This window comes from Bufo gargarizans, chromosome 3 (assembly GCF_014858855.1).
Source record: "Bufo gargarizans isolate SCDJY-AF-19 chromosome 3, ASM1485885v1, whole genome shotgun sequence".
NCBI lineage: Eukaryota > Metazoa > Chordata > Amphibia > Anura > Bufonidae > Bufo > Bufo gargarizans.
The window spans coordinates 593,379,645-593,399,221 of record NC_058082.1 but is presented as its reverse complement, the minus strand read 5'-3'; the positions used below and the strand labels follow the sequence as shown (position 1 = coordinate 593,399,221).

Genomic DNA, 19,577 nt, shown 5'->3' with positions numbered 1-19,577 from the left:
AAAATTTTACTCCTTTATGAATGGAAACTATTCACTATTACTACAGTGGAAGAGAGTCGTAAACTACTGGAATCCTGGAACATTTCGGTTGCCGATGCTATTACAACTCAAAAGCAACTACCGCATCATCTGGAACCGGAGTGGCGCATGGTCGGCACCCGCCGAGGGATCAATCATTAGTGCCGTAGAGTGCCATGTTAGTTACTGGCAACAGCACGAACTCTAATCCCCACTTCCTATTTATCCGAGACTAGGATGATCAATCCAGGTCAACTACAATCTGGACTGTTAGTGTTTCCGTTAAGAATTTGGTCCCTATGTTCTGTCTACGTTACTTTTCTTTTTATGCATAGTTTTACGACTGGGGCATTTTGGGCAATTTCTATTTCAGGGATAAATCTCTCCTTTATACACCGTTGCTAAATGCATGCAATGTATATCGCACTTTATAAGCCTCATAGCATATAGTGGCAGCATCATGGTGAATAAAATTGTATCTCTCAACGGCAATTGGCTTAATAGCCCTCAAAAACGTTCATGTGTGGAAGGAGGCGAACCAATTGCTGATGTCTCTGTATCCAAGAATCACATACAGTGCATCAGGACGCTCACAGGATAACCCATCACTCATTCCCCCATATCCTACTATCCAACCATCATAAAAAACAAAGAGGGGTCATGTTAGCTTTTAAAGCTTCAGTTGCCCACCTACCTATCGCCTCTACTATAGGCCCAAATGGCAGATTTATTATCCATGTATGCAGTCCTAATAATACCGTTTACACTATAGTAGTAGTTTATGCTCCTAACAAGCACCAGCTGAGATTTTTTTTTTTTCAAACTCTTAGCAAAAATGCATAGGATAAAACAAGGCCATGTAAGTGACTTTAATATACGGTCCCAGATGCGACAGTGGACTCTACAGCTACCTCTGGTGCTCACAAAGCAGTCCTGGGTCCTATGTTGCATACAGGGGCGGATTAAGTGCATGATGGGCCCGGGGCTCTCTACCCAACTTGGGCCCCTCCCTCTATTTTAGTTTAGTTGTTATTTCTATATGAAGAGGCTATGGTGCTTCGTGAGCGCCACAGTCTCTTCCTAGGCCATGTGACATCACATTCATTGTTACTTGGCCTAGGTGCAGCTCAGTTCCATCTGAGTGGTTGGGGCTGAGCTGCAATACCAAGCACAGTGCTATCAAATGACATTGCTGAACAAAGAGGCTGCGGAGCTTACTGGAACATCGCGGTCTCCTCAAACAGCTTATTGGCCAGGGTGCCAGGAGTCGGACCCCCACCAGTCTCATATTGATGACCTATCCTGAGGATAGGCCATCAATATATAAATCCCAGAGAAACCTTTTACCTTATGCTATCTGTAGTGTTACATAGGACTGCAAAAATACCCAGGAGCCATTGGCTCCTAAACTGAAAAATTTAGGAGCAAAATTAATTTTTTGGTTGCCAAATTTAAAATACATACCGTATTTTTTGCTTTATAATATGCACCTGGATGTAAGTCACGGTATGGGCAATCGAGGGTTACTCACTTTTCTGAGGAGAACCCTGGGCAGGCATGCGACAGTGAAAGAGAGGCAGACACTAGTTCCTCTGGGGCACACTCTGTAGATAGGGACCAGGCCTGATGGTATGTGAGGTGCCCTGGATGTTGTAGGTGTTTTGAGTGTCTTAGGTAAGGTCCCTTTAAGGATCGTGACGCCAGTGCCTGTAACGGTGGCACGCCGGTTTGTAGGAGGATTAATAGAGTACGCAGTTGGTGAACCAAACGTTGCTTTACTTTATGGAAACAGTCCAACTTTATACATACAGTTGCAGTAGATGAAAATAATGCAGTCCTTTCTAGTACAAGTGCACAGCAGGTTTACTTCACAATATGACAGGTATAATCTTGCAAGATACTTGGAGGGCAAACAGTTAATGCTTTGCAGTACAATGCTGCTCTATCCCCTCAGCTATTCTGGCTGGCTGGATCCCAAGGCCCGGATGCCTAAATGCTGGCTTGAATCCTTGGTATAAATTCCTTCCTCCAGTATTGGCACTTGACTAGGTTACAGTACCTCCTTTTCCTGGCTGTCTTGTCTGTTGGAAGGGAAAGGTGGCTGCAGGTTTCTCCCAGGAGGTGCTGTCCTACTACTGGGGTATCTCAACTGAGCTATCCTTAGCCGCAGGAGCTTCAGGCCGACTAGGTGACTCCTCTAGTAGTGATGTCAGGATCATGAACGAATCGTTCTTTTGAACCGATTCAGTTCACTGATCCGGAAGAGTCGGTTCCTCTGACTGAGCCGATCCGAATGAAACGGCTCAGTCAGATCAGCATAGAGGCAGCAGCAGGCAGTGAAATAGGAGCCGGCAGTGGACGCTAGCCCCGCCCCTCCCCGCCCTCCAACCAATCAGAGGCAGCCAGCACTGACTCCCAGCACAGGGGGAGTCGCAGGGACTCAGAGAATCGTCTGAGTCTTAGTTAAAAGAATCGAATGAGTCAGAGACTCATTTGATTCTTTTGAGTTAAAAGAACCGTGAGTCACCGAGTCCCTGCCAGGCTCCCTGCAAGTCCATCCGGGGGGAAGGGGGGGCATTAATCTAGCATGTAGCAGAGCAGGAAGTCTGGAAGGGACTCGGTGACACGATTCTTTTAACCAAAACTCTCAGACAATTATCACAGTCTGCTTCACTGCAGCAGAGCTGTGTTTGCCAGGGCCGAGTCCCTCCTGACCTTCGGTTCACTTGAGAGCCGACTCAGCAAGTGAACCGAAGATTCGATGAGCTGAGCATGCGCATTGATCTTCAGTTCACTTGCTTCTGCCGGCTCATGAAGTGAACCGAAGATCCGATTCATGAACCGATTCATTTGAAAGATCCGAACTTCCCATCACTATCCTCTAGTCCCCTGGAATACACTACACCTCCCCTGTCTGGGCCGTCCTATATATAACTAGGGCTCTCTAGCGCCCTCTAACGCCTGGGAGGCTAAACTGCACCCTGACAGGCCTGACACCCAGTTAACACAGGGAATTACATGCACATGGCATTCAATGCAATAAGACACATTAACCCCTTTTGTGTAGTGCCCACCTTTACCTAGTGGGACACTACACAATTCCTGGACAGTGTTAATATTAAATGTGACTATAAGCCCCTTCATCCATAGAAATTCACTCATGCACTGCTGCACATGGGTGTTTTCCTATGAATGAGGGGGGTTATAGTCACATTTAAAGGGGTTGTCCAGGTTCAGAGCTGAACCCGGACATACCCTTATTTTCACCCCGGCAGCCCCCCTGAGCCTAGCATTGGAGCATCTCATGCTCCGATGCGCTCCAGTGCCCTGCGCTAGATCGCGCAGGGCACGGGCTCTTGTGTTTTCAATAACACACTGCCGGGCGGTAACTTCCGCCCAGCAGTGTGTTCGGTGACGTCACCGGCTCTGAGGGGCGGGCTTTAGCTCTGCCCTAGCCGTTTTACTGGCTAGGGCAGAGCCAAATCCCGCCCATCAGTGCCGGTGACGTCACCGGGGTTCCTGTCAGCCCCATAGAGAGCCCGGTACGTCACCGGAACTCAGAAAAATGCCTTTGCCCTGTGCAATTTAGCGCAGGGCAAAGGAGAGCATCGGAGCATGAACTGCTCCGATGCTCATGTGAGGGGGCTGCCGGGGTGAAAATGGAGGGCTGTCCAGGTTCAGCTCTGAACCTGGACAACCCCTTTAATGCAAACCCTTAGGCCAATAATAGTACAGCTCCTGGACAGTGTTTATATTAAATGTGACTATAGCACCACTCATCCTAAAGGGTGCACCCATGTACCCATGCTGGGCATTTGGGTCGGCGTTGGGCCCCCCAGCGATGTCGGGCCCGGGGCTACAGACCCAAACGCCCCAATTATAATCCGCCACTGGTTGCATAGGGAAGAACTATAGGCTATATGGAGGATTCACCACCTCCAGGAACATGACTGCTCCTTTCTTTCCTCTGTGCGCAACACGTACTCCCACATAGACCTATTTCTCCTAGGCAGATCTCTGTTGCAACTAGCTTCTCACTCCACCATTGAAAGTATTAAATGGTCTGAGCATGCCGCAATTTCCCCATCTATTACAGAAACACACAACGTCAAAGATACGCTGTAGTGTTGCAATGATTTTCTTATGAAAACGTCCAGCTCCTTATCCTTAAAACTGTCTGGATGAAGGGCCCATATGCAAGTGGCCCGAAACGCGTCACATTGTGCTACAGTTTCTCCGTTTGTACACATGATTTTAATTGAATATGTGAAAGAATAAAGCATTGGTTTTTAAGGATAAGGAGCTGGACATTTTCTTGCTATTCCTGGATTGCTCACCTGGCTGTGTCTAGACCAGTACAGTCCGTGACTCCTTTAAAAAACTGGAGGCGAGTGCTGCAGTACATGAATTTTTAATTTTTTTTTGCAATGATTTTCTTAAATCTAACCCCAATTATAAAACCAGCACTAGAAAAAGAACTGTCAGTATTTTTCTTTTAATACCGGTTCTGCGTCTAGCTCATTCAGCCTCTGGAATGCTCACAAAGCTTTTATAAGGGCACTTTTTATTAAAATGGGACACCGCGCAAAAAAGGAAAGGGAGAAACAATTAGATTCTATTATTTCCCAACTATCAACACTAGAGGCTCTGACCAAAACCCTCTTTACTGAAGATCATAAAGCACAGATTAATTCCCTGAGAACACAACAGAAGGACTGTCTACTCCACCGTTATGAAAAACAACTCCTCTCAGCCCGTTACTATTCCCAGAATAATAAAGCAGGGAAATTACTAGCTAGTAGGATTAAAAAGAAATTGGCTAAACCTAGAATCCCCTTTTTATTACACTCGGACAACAAAAGTAAATTATATAACCCTAAAGGACATAGCCAATCAATTCATGGGATATTATTCATCCCAACAAACCCACCAGGCGTCTCCACAGGAGATGAACTCCTTTTTGTCCTCCCTTAACCTCCCCACCTTACAGGAATAACAACAAAACTCAATATCGCTTCCCTTTACATCGACAGAAATATCTCAGATTATTTCATCCCAGGCCCCGACGGGTTATCTAACGCTTATTATAAAGCCTTTACCCCGTTTGCTACCCCATATAACGCCAATGTTCACACAGGAATTTTTCAAGAGGGGACATTACCACAAGAAATGCTATCTGCCACCATCGTGACTTTACCTAAACCTGGTAAGACGCAAGACAAACCCCAACATTTCAGACCCATTTCCCTCCTGAACACAGGCAAAGATTTATGCTGAAGCACTTGCGAATAGACTCTCAAAAATCCTCCCAACATTAGTAGGCATAGATGAGGTGGGGTTTGTTAGGGGTAGGCAGCTTACGGACACCACGAGAAGGGCGTTGAATATCTTCGACCATAATATATGCCAAAAGAGCCCTGCGTTTTTTTATTACGCTGGACGCCGAGAAGGCGTTTGATCGTTTAAACTGGTCTTATGCCTTCTCGGTCCGAGAACGATTAGGCTTAGGAAACACTCTAATCACTGCCAAAGTTTTGTACTCGGCCCCTACAGCGAGAGTTTTTGTAAATGGAGCAGTGTCATCTCCGTTCCCAATCTCCAATGGCACTCGCCAGGGTTGCCCATGGTCCCCTCAGTTTTGTTTTAGCCATTAAACCCCTGGATCAAGCCATCAGACAACACCCTGACATTGCTGGAATCAAGTTTAATAATAAGCTGCACTGCAAATCATTATATACAGACATACTTTTATCCCTCTCTTCCCCCCCCCCCCCCCCCCCATACATCATTAGGAGCTGCCCTATCACTTATAGAAAAATTCAGATGCCTGTCTTACTACAAGATGAATGGAAATAAATCCCAACTCCTTCCCTTTATTATTCCTTCCCAACAAATACCTGAATTAAAGTCAAAATTCCCACTAGATTGGCAGAATACTCATAAAATACCTGGGCATTAACCTAACATCATCTATTTTAATACAATAACCTCACTCTTTTAGAAACTATCAAGGTGGATATCTCTTCCTATGGCAGATGTGAGATCTCATAGGTAGGACGAATTACCACCTTTCAAATGATGACTCTACCTAAGCTCTTATTTTCCACACCGTCCCCATCAGAGTACCTTCCCACTTCTCTACAAAAGCACAAGGCCTTCTTAATACCTTTGTCTGGGCAGGGAAGAAACCGTGAGTATCCTCTTCATCTTTACACTAGGCTAAAAGAGGTGGTGAGTTGGGACTTCCGAATCTAGCAGATTATTTTTTGGCGACACAGGTCAACCTCCTTCTTGGTTGGTGGAATGGGGACACTTCTATTCCATGGAATCAAATAGAATCCTCCTTGGCCAACTCGAAGCATCTTAGAACTCTACTAATTGATTGTTCAAACCCATCCCCAACTACATTTTCTAACCCACCCTACTTTATAGAAGCAGCTCTCCATCATTGGTGAACATTTCACCATAGAAGCGCCCCTGTAACTATCAATGTATTAACCTTATCTCCCTTGCAACTATTAGAGATGAAACTTCTGGAGATCACAGGGCCTTAGGTGGATCTCACAACTCTATAGCAAAGGGCAAATTAAGTCCTTTATAGAACTTCAACAAGAGCTTCAGCTTCCTCGCACGGACTTTTACAAATACTTGCAAGTCCGACATCTGTTACAATCATATAACCTGTGTAACCAATAAGCAATTGTTTGAGTTATGGGGATCCACTAGAATGTCCAGGAAGGCTCCGGGCCTTAAACCTTTATATTTGAGTTTAGGTAACAAATTATCCTTTCAAAAATCGAACCCCTATTTAGCATGGGACAGGGAATTGAATATCTCAGTTCCTGCAACCAGCTGGATTCCAGCTTTGAGATTTATCTCAAACACCGTTTTCAGTATCACGCTCTAAGAAGCAGATATCAAAACCTGCCTTAGGTAGTATTCTACCCCCGATAGGCTTAGCAAGATATTCCCTGGAACATTTAACTTATGCTGGCGTAAGTGTGGAGCTAAAGGCACACTTTTGCATATCCTATGGTCATGGCCCAAACTAACAAACTTATGGGATAGTGTATTTGATTTAGCCTCAAGATTCTGCAGCCTAGTCCTCGAACCTTCACCGTATTGGGCTCTCTTTTTCATGGATATGCAAGATATTCCCGGGCCTCACAGGATCCCGAAAGCTCATCTTTTTATAGTTACTAAGCTAAATATTACTAGATGTTGGAAATCGACAGATGTCCCGACCTTGTCAGATACCATCAATCGGGTGCAACAAAATTGTCTATATGAAAGAATGATGGCCTTCCAAGACCACAAATTTGAAAAGTTTAATCACCATTGGCAGGCCTGGCTTAAATTTCTGCCCATGCACACCTAGCACACAACATACTGAATAAAAATCTAACTACCCATTGCAACCAGTAGAGTTGTTTAGTTATATGTTCTATAGTGTGTTTATTACTAGCATACGGATTTCTATTACTCCGCATGTCAAGAATACCATTCATAGTAGAGAGGAAATGATATATCTCTTGTACATGATCTCCATTGTCTTTTATTATCACTGACATTATGTATCCTTTCTTCTATTTGGAATCTGTATTTGATTTTGTTTTTGTAGTTACGCATTATGTATGTAAAGAATTTCAATAAAAACGATTGAAACGGAAAAAAATATATACATTTTTAAGTGCAGTATCCCAAACATTGGGAGGCCGGAGGGCCGATGTGCAGGCAAAACATAGAAGCAGCCACATCTGGAGGTTTAAACTCACATTGTTACTGACCAGTTACAAATGTTAAAAATAATAAAAATTAAACTGTGGAACATCCGCTTTAAATGAATTAGTGTCAGACATCCCCTATTGAGGAATGATATCGTCTGTCTCTCTTTACCCTGAAATGGCTGATAACAGCAAACAGTAGACGGTCTTCAACATGCAATGTAAGAAAAGCAGAGACTGGATCTCATTGACATAAACCATAACTTCAGCTACAGTCAATTAAAGGGAGTCTGTCACCAGATTGTGACCTTATAGACCGCTTACATAGCGCTCTAGCATAGCAGTCTATGATTCTAATGGTACCTTTGATGTGTGCTTCTGAAGTTCCCCCAAGGCAAAAACGGACTTTTATTCAAGGGATCGCAAGTGCCCAGGGCGGGGTTCACCTTGTTGGAGCCCAGGCTGTTCTGCCTCTTTTCGCCATATCCCCGCCCCAGCCTCTTCCTCTGCCCGCCCCGCTTTTCCTTTGCATCCTCTTTCTCTGCAGCCGGATCCCGCGCCTGCGCTATCCATTGCTTGACCGGGGCATGCGCACGGCGATGCCCATTGTGGGCACGGCAGCGCAGTAGCTACTACGCATGCGCCGGCCAACGGCGAGAAACAGCGGCGAGGAGGCGGACCAGATACACCCACAATGGGCATCGCAGTGCGCATGCCCTGGCCAAGCAATGGATAGCGCAGGCGCGGGATTCGGCTGCAGAGAAGGAGGACGCAAAGGAAGAGCGGGGCGGGCAGTGGAAGAGGCTGGGGCGGGGATATGGCGAAAAGAGGCAGAACAGCCTGGGCTCCAACAAGGTGAACCCCGCCCTGGGCACTTGCGATCCCTTGAATAAAAGTCCGTTTTTGCCTTGGGGGAACTTCAGAAGCACACATCAAAGGTACCATTAGAATCATAGACTGCTATGCTAGAGCGCTATGTAAGCGGTCTATAAGGTCACAATCTGGTGACAGACTCCCTTTAAGTGGAGTTAGCAGATCCTCCACTAGGTGGCAGACGTGTACTTCTCTAAAACCTTCAGGTCTCACGAAGCTCCGAACACGACGCTACTACAAACTGGTTTTTATATTCCTTCATACCAGTTTAAAGGGGTGGTCCAGGAATTGTAAATAATAATAAATATATATATACAAATACCTTTCATTAGGAAAAATAAAATGGCCGCCATACTATCAGTACACACAAAACCTGTCCTAATCACACAGCAGGACAAGTTACTTCACCACTAAAAATGAAAGAATTTCACATTTTGAAATTTGTTCACACTTCGTTTGGTGGTAAAAGGTGAATTGTGTAATGGATTCCGTTACCACGGACCATAACGCAATTCTATGACGGAATGCCTTTAGAGACATTCTGTTATTCATTTTGTCATAATAGAAGTCTATGGGCAGCAAACAGATCCGTCCCGTTTCCGTTATGCAGGCGAGACCTAATAGAACGGCAGTTATTTTGTTTCTCCTAATCATTGCTCCCCAGACAAAACGAGCCATTATAAATAATGAAAGGTATTTGAGAATATATTTATAATTAGGGCTGCATGATATGGGAATTTTGTGCGATTGCGATTAGGGGCCTAAAAATTGCGATAACGATATGCGATATTTTAAAGGAATTGTGCTAGAGGTCTATTTGCTTGGATTTTCCCATATGAGCCGCTGACGCGGCTGGGTATGACATAGTTATGGGGATCTGTGGAGGACGCTGTGTTGTGGGGGATCTGTGGAGGACGCTGTGTTGTGGGAGATCTGTGGAGGACGCTGTGTTGTGGGAGATCTGTGGAGGACGCTGTGTTGTGGGAGATCTGTGGAGGACGCTGTGTTGTGGGAGATCTGTGGAGGACGCTGTGTTGTGGGAGATCTGTGGAGGACGCTGTGTTGTGGGGGATCTGTGGAGGACGCTGTGTTGTGGGGGATCTGTGGAGGACGCTGTGTTGTGGGGGATCTGTGGAGGACGCTGTGTTGTGGGGGATCTGTGGAGGACGCTGTGTTGTGGGGGATCTGTGGAGGACGCTGTGTTGTGGGGGATCTGTGGAGGACGCTGTGTTGTGGGGGATCTGTGGAGGACGCTGTGTTGTGGGGGATCTGTGGAGGACGCTGTGTTGTGGGGGATCTGTGGAGGACGCTGTGTTGTGGGGGATCTGTGGAGGACGCTGTGTTGTGGGGGATCTGTGGAGGACGCTGTGTTGTGGGGGATCTGTGGAGGACGCTGTGTTGTGGGGGATCTGTGGAGGACGCTGTGTTGTGGGGGATCTGTGGAGGACGCTGTGTTGTGGGGGATCTGTGGAGGACGCTGTGTTGTGGGGGATCTGTGGAGGACGCTGTGTTGTGGGGGATCTGTGGAGGACGCTGTGTTGTGGGGGATCTGTGGAGGACGCTGTGTTGTGGGGGATCTGTGGAGGACGCTGTGTTGTGGGGGATCTGTGGAGGACGCTGTGTTGTGGGGGATCTGTGGAGGACGCTGTGTTGTGGGGGATCTGTGGAGGACGCTGTGTTGTGGGGGATCTGTGGAGACGCTGTGTTGTGGGGGATCTGTGGAGGACGCTGTGTTGTGGGGGATCTGTGGAGGACGCTGTGTTGTGGGGGATCTGTGGAGGACGCTGTGTTGTGGGGGATCTGTGGAGGACGCTGTGTTGTGGGGGATCTGTGGAGGACGCTGTGTTGTGGGGGATCTGTGGAGGACGCTGTGTTGTGGGGGATCTGTGGAGGACGCTGTGTTGTGGGGGATCTGTGGAGGACGCTGTGTTGTGGGGGATCTGTGGAGGACGCTGTGTTGTGGGGGATCTGTGGAGGACGCTGTGTTGTGGGGGATCTGTGGAGGACGCTGTGTTGTGGGGGATCTGTGGAGGACGCTGTGTTGTGGGGGATCTGTGGAGGACGCTGTGTTGTGGGGGATCTGTGGAGGACGCTGTGTTGTGGGGGATCTGTGGAGGACGCTGTGTTGTGGGGGATCTGTGGAGGACGCTGTGTGTGGGGGATCTGTGGAGGACGCTGTGTTGTGGGGGATCTGTGGAGGACGCTGTGTTGTGGGGGATCTGTGGAGGACGCTGTGTTGTGGGGGATCTGTGGAGGACGCTGTGTTGTGGGGGATCTGTGGAGGACGCTGTGTTGTGGGGGATCTGTGGAGGACGCTGTGTTGTGGGGGATCTGTGGAGGACGCTGTGTTGTGGGGGATCTGTGGAGGACGCTGTGTTGTGGGGGATCTGTGGAGGACGCTGTGTTGTGGGGGATCTGTGGAGGACGCTGTGTTGTGGGGGATCTGTGGAGGACGCTGTGTTGTGGGGGATCTGTGGAGGACGCTGTGTTGTGGGGGATCTGTGGAGGACGCTGTGTTGTGGGGGATCTGTGGAGGACGCTGTGTTGTGGGGGATCTGTGGAGGACGCTGTGTTGTGGGGGATCTGTGGAGGACGCTGTGTTGTGGGGGATCTGTGGAGGACGCTGTGTTGTGGGGGATCTGTGGAGGACGCTGTGTTGTGGGGGATCTGTGGAGGACGCTGTGTTGTGGGGGATCTGTGGAGGACGCTGTGTTGTGGGGGATCTGTGGAGGACGCTGTGTTGTGGGGGATCTGTGGAGGACGCTGTGTTGTGGGGGATCTGTGGAGGACGCTGTGTTGTGGGGGATCTGTGGAGGACGCTGTGTTGTGGGGGATCTGTGGAGGACGCTGTGTTGTGGGGGATCTGTGGAGGACGCTGTGTTGTGGGGGATCTGTGGAGGACGCTGTGTTGTGGGGGATCTGTGGAGGACGCTGTGTTGTGGGGGATCTGTGGAGGACGCTGTGTTGTGGGGGATCTGTGGAGGACGCTGTGTTGTGGGGGATCTGTGGAGGACGCTGTGTTGTGGGGGATCTGTGGAGGACGCTGTGTTGTGGGGGATCTGTGGAGGACGCTGTGTTGTGGGGGATCTGTGGAGGACGCTGTGTTGTGGGGGATCTGTGGAGGACGCTGTGTTGTGGGGGATCTGTGGAGGACGCTGTGTTGTGGGGGATCTGTGGAGGACGCTGTGTTGTGGGGGATCTGTGGATGACGCTGTGTTGTGGGGGATCTGTGGATGACGCTGTGTTGTGGGGGATCTGTGGATGACGCTGTGTTGTGGGGGATCTGTGGAGGGCGCTGTGTTGTGGGGGATCTGTGGAGGGCGCTGTGTTGTGGGGGATCTGTGGAGGGCGCTGTTATATGGGGGATCTGTGGAGGGCGCTGTTATATGGGGGATCTGTGGAGGGCGCTGTTATATGGGGGATCTGTGGAGGGCGCTGTTATATGGGGGATCTGTGGAGGGCGCTGTTATATGGGGGATCTGTGGAGGGCGCTGTTATATGGGGGATCTGTGGAGGGCGCTGTTATATGGGGGATCTGTGGAGGGCGCTGTTATATGGGGGATCTGTGGAGGGCGCTGTTATATGGGGGATCTGTGGAGGGCGCTGTTATATGGGGGATCTGTGGAGGGCGCTGTTATATGGGGGATCTGTGGAGGGCGCTGTTATATGGGGGATCTGTGGAGGGCGCTGTTATATGGGGGATCTGTGGAGGGCGCTGTTATATGGGGGATCTGTGGAGGGCGCTGTTATATGGGGGATCTGTGGAGGGCGCTGTTATATGGGGGATCTGTGGAGGGCGCTGTTATATGGGGGATCTGTGGAGGGCGCTGTTATATGGGGGATCTGTGGAGGGCGCTGTTATATGGGGGACCTGTGGAGGGCGCTGTTATGGGGGATCTGTGGAGGGCGCTGTTATGGGGGATCTGTGGAGGGCGCTGTTGTTGAGGGGGACCTGTGGAGGGCGCTGTTGTTGAGGGGGACCTGTGGAGGGCGCTGTTGTTGAGGGGGACCTGTGGAGGGCGCTGTTGTTGAGGGGGACCTGTGGAGGGCGCTGTTGTTGAGGGGGACCTGTGGAGGGCGCTGTTGTTGAGGGGGACCTGTGGAGGGCGCTGTTGTTGAGGGGGACCTGTGGAGGGCGCTGTTGTTGAGGGGGACCTGTGGAGGGCGCTGTTGTTGAGGGGGACCTGTGGAGGGCGCTGTTGTTGAGGGGGACCTGTGGAGGGCGCTGTTGTTGAGGGGGACCTGTGGAGGGCGCTGTTGTTGAGGGGGACCTGTGGAGGGCGCTGTTGTTGAGGGGGACCTGTGGAGGGCGCTGTTGTTGAGGGGGACCTGTGGAGGGCGCTGTTGTTGAGGGGGACCTGTGGAGGGCGCTGTTGTAGGGGATGAGTGGAGGACACATAGGGCCATGAGGGGGGCCAGCTTAAGACATATAGCATCTTATGCTGGTCCCCCTCGTGTCCTAAACTGCGCACATAACTGCCTTTTGCATGTAAAGTGTTTTACTAGTGTCTGTGGGTGAAACAATCTCTCTCCTAAGAGGTCCGGCCTCTGTACTCACTATGAATGCAATGCTCTGCAGGAGCGTTACTAAGTGACGTCAGTCACGCGCCGGCCGTCCACCTCGCTGCCGCTCGCTGCAGAGCATTGCATTCATAGTGAGTACAGAGGCCGGACCTCTTAGGAGAGAGATTGTTTCACCCACAGACACTAGTAAAACACTTTACATGCAAAAGGCAGTTATGTGCGCGGGGCCCCTTTTATATATAATCGCTGCATTTTCGGGTCGGCCAAATCGCCATATCGCATTTGGCGATTATCGCGATTCGATTATTTTTTCGATTTATCGTGCAGCCCTATTTATAATAAAGTAATATTTAAGTATTTTCCTTTTCTTAATTCCCGGAGAACCCCTTTAATTTGCGGTGAATACATTAAAGCCATGACTATCGGTATGCTAACATCAGTTATTACATGTATGGTCCTCCCTGCATGCTACTGTTACCACATATAATACAGCATTCGATTATATAGAACGGTCTGGAGCTTCAAACAATCACTGGACCTGCATTAATTCACAAGTCAAACTACTAGCACTCCCATCAGACACCATAATATCCTAGCAGACAGATTCTGAAGCAGCGTCAGGTGCAGTTTACCACACTCAATACATTTTAATAGTTTCCAAATACAAAAAAGATAATGCAATCATCAGAATTTGTTTCGATGCAAGTTAACACTATACCCACCATCACACAAACCTCCATTCATCATTTCCTACTCCCCCTTTAGCCCTCAGCAGACAGCAGGATGGGGCACGGCTTCATCACTGGTGAAATAACGATTTTCACGACCACACACTGCATCCGACTATAAGCTATTCACCCATCTACATTCTGACTAGGGGACAGGGGTGCACCACCAATGAGGCCAAGTGAGGCAGGGGCAGGAGGGGGATAGTGGAAGGGCCATGGGCAATGAGCGCTTTCATTGGGGCAAAGGGGGCACTGCTAGGGGACACCCTAAACAGTGAACTAGTGGGGTTGGTATCTGGAGAATGGGGCGTGCCAGCACCTGCCGTGATGGATATGGAAATGAGGGAGTACATGCTGTGACTAAGAAGGAGGTAGGTGACACTGCTGTGACTGCTGGGTAAACAGGTGGTCCTGCTCTGACAACTGGAGAAGTGAAGGGCTGAGTAAGTGACACAATTTTAGCTAGAAAAGGGGCAGGCAATGTTTTAAAGGGGTTTTCCGGGATTTCATATTGATGGCTTATCCTCAGGATAGTGTGTCCACGCTGGCTCTATCCCTCCTAGACCGGGCCACGGTTAGTTGGTTAGTTAGTTACAGGACTCTCAACATTCAGACTGAAAAAAAACTAATAAAATTTGAAAGAAAAATTGATTGGAAACACAAAAACAGGCAATAAACTCACCAAAATTGTCTGAAGGCTCGATCTTTTCAAGCTTTATGTATTTCATGCATTTCGGACAAATCTCGATTTCTTTATAAAGCTGAAATAACATAAAGGAACACATTTAATTATCCACAAATTTACAGATCAATTATCCATAAATTACAGCGATTCCTAAAAATCCTTCCCGGGGCGTGGCCTCTAGAGCAGAGTTTAAAGTTGAGCCGCTCCTCACATACATCACCACCTGTCCGCTATGTCCTGACAGGGGGCGGCCTCCGTTGATGGAGCAGGTGAGCAAACAAGCACAGGCGATACCTGCCGCTGTGTCACCTGCCGCAAGGACAAGAAGGAACGTGTCTGCTGATAGCTACAGAGACATTCCTCATCACCTGGAAGGTGGAGGAACCATGGGAAGCCTAAGAAGAAAGCATTTCCATTTTCTCATGAGCAGGAGGTTAGTACATGAGGGGGAGATTTATCCAAACTAAGGGCTCAAGCACAAGAACATATATTTTTTTTGTTTCTGTCCATTTGTTTTTGTTTTTTGTGTATTGAGATAGTAACGATTAAAGGCCAGGGACACATTCCGGGCATATTTTTTTTGTCATAATTGCAATTTACTCATTTTGGACTAAATCATTTTGTCAGTCGGTCTTTATTAAAACTGTTCAGCCGTTTCGGTGTTACAGGGGTTAAAAAAAAAAAAAAAGTCAATTTGCAAGCGGTCACTTAGTTTTCTTTGAATCACACAGCTCATGTGTAGCTCTCATCACCTCAAACACATATTTAAGCCATATTTTTATCAGTTTGATAAGAATTAGCTTCCAGTGATTATGAGGCCAGGATATCAGAGACTTGAGCTACACATTAGCTAGGGATTCAAAGAAAACAGAAAGAGACAGCTTGCAAACAGATTGAATTTTAACCCCTGTTTCTCAGAAATGGCTGAAAATATTTAATAAAGACCAATTGAAAAAAAATACTTGATTGATTGAAAATGAGTAAAAATGGAAAAAAATTAAATAAAAATAATGCCCCTGGAGGTGTGCAAAGCCTTTAAGTGCCAAAGATCAGCATCTGACATGGTCCAGTCTAATCAAGCAGAAATATTAGTCCATGTGAAACCAGCAGACCCCCTCTACCTATATACCCCATTACAGAATATGGATGCGGTAGAGGGAGTATTCCCCCCATGAGCAAGCGCTGAAAGTACCCCTGGATCACAATAAAAGGTCCATCCACTACAGCGGGTCCTGTGTAAACGCTCTGTTGCTCCCTGCCCATTTCCGCCTTGATAAGAACCAATCGTGGTGGTGGGGGGACGTCAGCAGAGGTAGGGGGCACTTAGAAAGAAAAAACTTGAAATGGTAAAGAAGGAAATAAGACAGTATTACCAACTCGTAGATCTCCTCTTCGTGTTTCGGAATGTAGTGCCGGGGTTGGTTGTCAATTAAGAATTTCAGGCGAAGATAATGAGCGTTGTAGTCCAACTTGTGAGTCTGCAAAGCAATTAACAATAACCTGTATTAATCTGATTGCATAGCAAAAGGCACATTGCTCCAACACAACCTGCCGGCAACAGCGCTAAGCAGCTCCTTGCACAGGGGTCTCGGAAGTTTAGTAACGATAACTTTGCTTGCTGTCCTGTGGAAATCACCGTGAGCATGAACACTTATGTAATACTGAATAGATGGGGGGCTATTAGGGTGGGATCATAAATCACGTTTGACATATACGTTAGAAAAAGATACAAAAACGCAGGACACTTTTTTTTTTTTAACCATGGAACTGGTATTAGTCTGAGGCATCCTTTTAATGTATACGTTTTTTATATACCGTACATTAAACGGATGGGAAAAACGTGATGTGAACCCACCCTTATGTAGAAAGTGATGTGTGCTCTTCCAAGACAGGAGGGTCACAGCTGCCAACTCTGACTCTGCCAGTCTTCTGTACCTTGGACGGTATGGATTCAGTGGGGACATGTTGTCATAAAGTGAATGATGCTCCAGGTCAGTGAGAGCAGGACACCACTCAGCAGAGGGTAGCAGGATTCCCCTTCCTCTATAAGTGGGATCAGCTAACTAACCTGGGTCCTGCTCAGGAGAAGGCACGGCCAGGTAGTATTACATGCCAACCATTCAGATGACTGTGCTTGTAATAAAAAGGAGCCACTCATACCAAGCGGGTCTCCATTTTGGCTCATAGAGCAAGCTCCCTCATGGGGTACCATCTTCTATGATGCCCATAGACTTCATGACAACCCCTTCATCTAAACCCTGTGGTATATTAACACGGCATTAAAGAGGAGCCTTTCTCCACTCTTGACACATCTTTTTTTTTTTAACAGTTTATGAATGCATAATTAGCAGGTTGCAATGAAGGTCCAGCTGGGTGTTACCAGTTGGGGGGAGGGGGGGTCCCTGCACAGTCTGACACTATCCAATCAGTGCTGCCAAAGTCAGACTGTGCAGGGACACACCCACTTACTGGTAACACCCAGCTGGGCCTACATTGCAAACTGCTAGTAATTCATTCATAACTACTTGCAGGAATAATAGAGGAATGGCACAACATAGTCATAAGTATGGATGCTCCAGAATGGAAGTAGATGCTGAAACAGATGCGTCAGGAGAGGTGACAGGTTCTTTTTAAAGCTACTTTCACACCGGCATTTTGGCTTTCCGTTTGTGAGATCCGTTCAGGGCTCACAATCGGTCCAAAACGGACCAGTTTTGCCCTAATGCATTCTGAATAGAAAAGGATCCGCTCAGAATGCATCTGAAATCCTGTATCCATAGATCTAGTGAATAAGGAAGAACAGATTGTATAGGATTACTATAGACTATTACTCGCTCCTCTGTTGGGCTCTGCCGCAGACTTTGGGGTGCCCCAAACCGAGGTGCTGCTCAGAATCGATTATTTTATTGCATATGGTTATGACGGCCTCTGATCTGATTTGCATTATTTTTATGCAAGACACTCACACTTTACATCATCATATGCTGCAAAAAATGAGTATTTTCTCTTTAGTTCCACTAGGGGGCAGTCTTGATTAAGTAATAACATTACAAGAAAACCGTATTAGCAGTTTAAAGTGCAGAAACATCTGAGTACGGCTCAGCGGTCCCGAGTTAGGGGCTAACCAGATGCCCCTCATTTAATGTCGACTAGCGCAGGTCAGGTGCATTAACAAGAAGCAGCAAGATACGTGGGGACGATCACATAAATCAGGGATGGCCAACCTGCGGTTCTTGTTTTGTAAAACTGCAACTCCCACCATGCCCTGCTGTAGGCCGATAGCTGTAGTCAGTCTGAGCATGCTGGGAGTTGTCGTTTTGCAACAACTGGAGAGCCTCAGGTTGGCCATCCCTTACATAGATCATGGCCATGTCCTTAAAAAAAGGAACACTATGCACAAAGGCCTCAGAAAGTGATCATACAACGTGCATGACCTCCATAGCTGCTTATAGTGCGCAGTAAACTGAATTCTCATCGAAATGCCATCCTATAATCAGCTATATGGCAGCTATAATCCAATTTCTAGAGTGCACGGTTCTTAAAGGGGTGGCTAATAAAAAAGGGTTTGCTTTTCTTCAGAAACAGCGCCACTCTGACTCATGGGTTGTGTTTGGTATTACAGCTCAGATCCATTCACTTGTATGAGTACCGCTAATGATCCATGCCTAAATAATGCCAGAATGGGACCCTCATCCCTTGGCCAGAGTAAATAGCAGTTACAAATCTGTTCTGTAGTACTCAGGCAAACCAACGATATGGCTGCACAAATGCGGAAGCACACAGAAGTATCAGTGTTGCCATGCTGCAAAAGATAAGACATGTCCTACGCGTCACTGTAACGGGGGGACCACAGACCCATTGAAGTGCGCACACGGCTGATGTCAGTGTTTTGCAGATGCGCAGTGGTGTAAATGCTTCTTAAAGCCTGTATTGCACTGCCCAATTTTTCGGCAGATAATCGCTAACGAGCATAAAGACTCATTAGCGATCATCTGGAAGTATAATACTGCCGCTGATGAACGATCAAACGCTTGATTGGGCAATCCAAATCTTTTGACATGTTAAAAAATTGTTTGCAGGCGGCAGATCGTGCTGTCTAATTACGATGTGCCGCTGGCAAACCAGTATTACAGCATTGGGGCGAGTGAATGCATAGCGATCGCTCCCCCCCCCCCCCCCAAATGCTGCGGAGGAGATCGCTGCATGTAATGGCACCGATCTTCTCCGCTAGTGAGCAGGCGATTGCCGGGAGGGAACACTTCCCTCACGACAATCATCTGCAACATTGGGCTGTGTAATACCCCATTAAAGCATTTGTCAGTTTTTGGCCCTAGGAAATTTGCAGGTGTTCTCCCTGCTTTGGACAATCGGGTAAGGGCGCATTCACATGCAGCAGATTTTGTGGCAGAAAATTCTGCGACTGAAAATCAGTTACATTCAAATCCATGTGCTTGCTGCCCCATTCAAATGAACGGAACTGATTTTCAGTTGTGGAATTTTTGCCACAAAATCTGCCGCGTGTAAAGGCACCCCAAGGCCGCTTTCAGATGAGCGAGTGTCACGCTCCAGACTCGCAGCACCCGTCCAGCCCTTCCAGCACTGCCGGGGTCGCATAGCATTATATTGATTTATAATGCATTATGTCAGTGTTATCCAGTACATTCAGACCTCTTAGGGTTACATAACATCATAAATCAATATAATGCTATGCGACCACGGCAGTGCTGGGAGGTCAGGACTGGAGCTGCGCTGCAAGTCCGAAGCATGACACTCGCTAGTCTGAAAGGGACCTAAAGGTGCCGCAGATCACCCGATGAACGCGCAAAACACTAGTTCCTCAGGTGAAATGACTGGGGGTGCGGAGCCCTAAATCATCATTTCTGGGCAGCAGGTTTGTCTACTCTGCTGAGCAGAAACAATGCAGCTGAATGAGGACGAGCGATCGCAATGTGATCGTTCATCCTCATACTGTGGAGGAGATTGTTGCAGGTAAATGCAGCAGTCATCTCCACTGTCGAGCAGGCA

At 47.8% G+C, this 19,577-nt stretch overlaps 1 protein-coding gene across 6 annotated transcripts in view; it reads right to left on the bottom strand.

Moving 5' to 3' along the window:
- The window catches only part of TIAM1 (TIAM Rac1 associated GEF 1), a 216,092-nt gene that overhangs the window by 59,777 nt on the left and 136,738 nt on the right, over positions 1 to 19,577 (bottom strand). For all 6 annotated transcript variants that reach the window (XM_044284404.1, XM_044284405.1, XM_044284403.1 and 3 more), the window contains 2 exons: positions 15,926 to 16,030; positions 14,550 to 14,628 (listed from right to left, as the gene is read on the bottom strand). In XM_044284404.1, the coding sequence (XP_044140339.1) occupies positions 14,550 to 14,628; positions 15,926 to 16,030 (184 nt within the window). The remainder of the gene's footprint in view (positions 1 to 14,549; positions 14,629 to 15,925; positions 16,031 to 19,577) is intronic.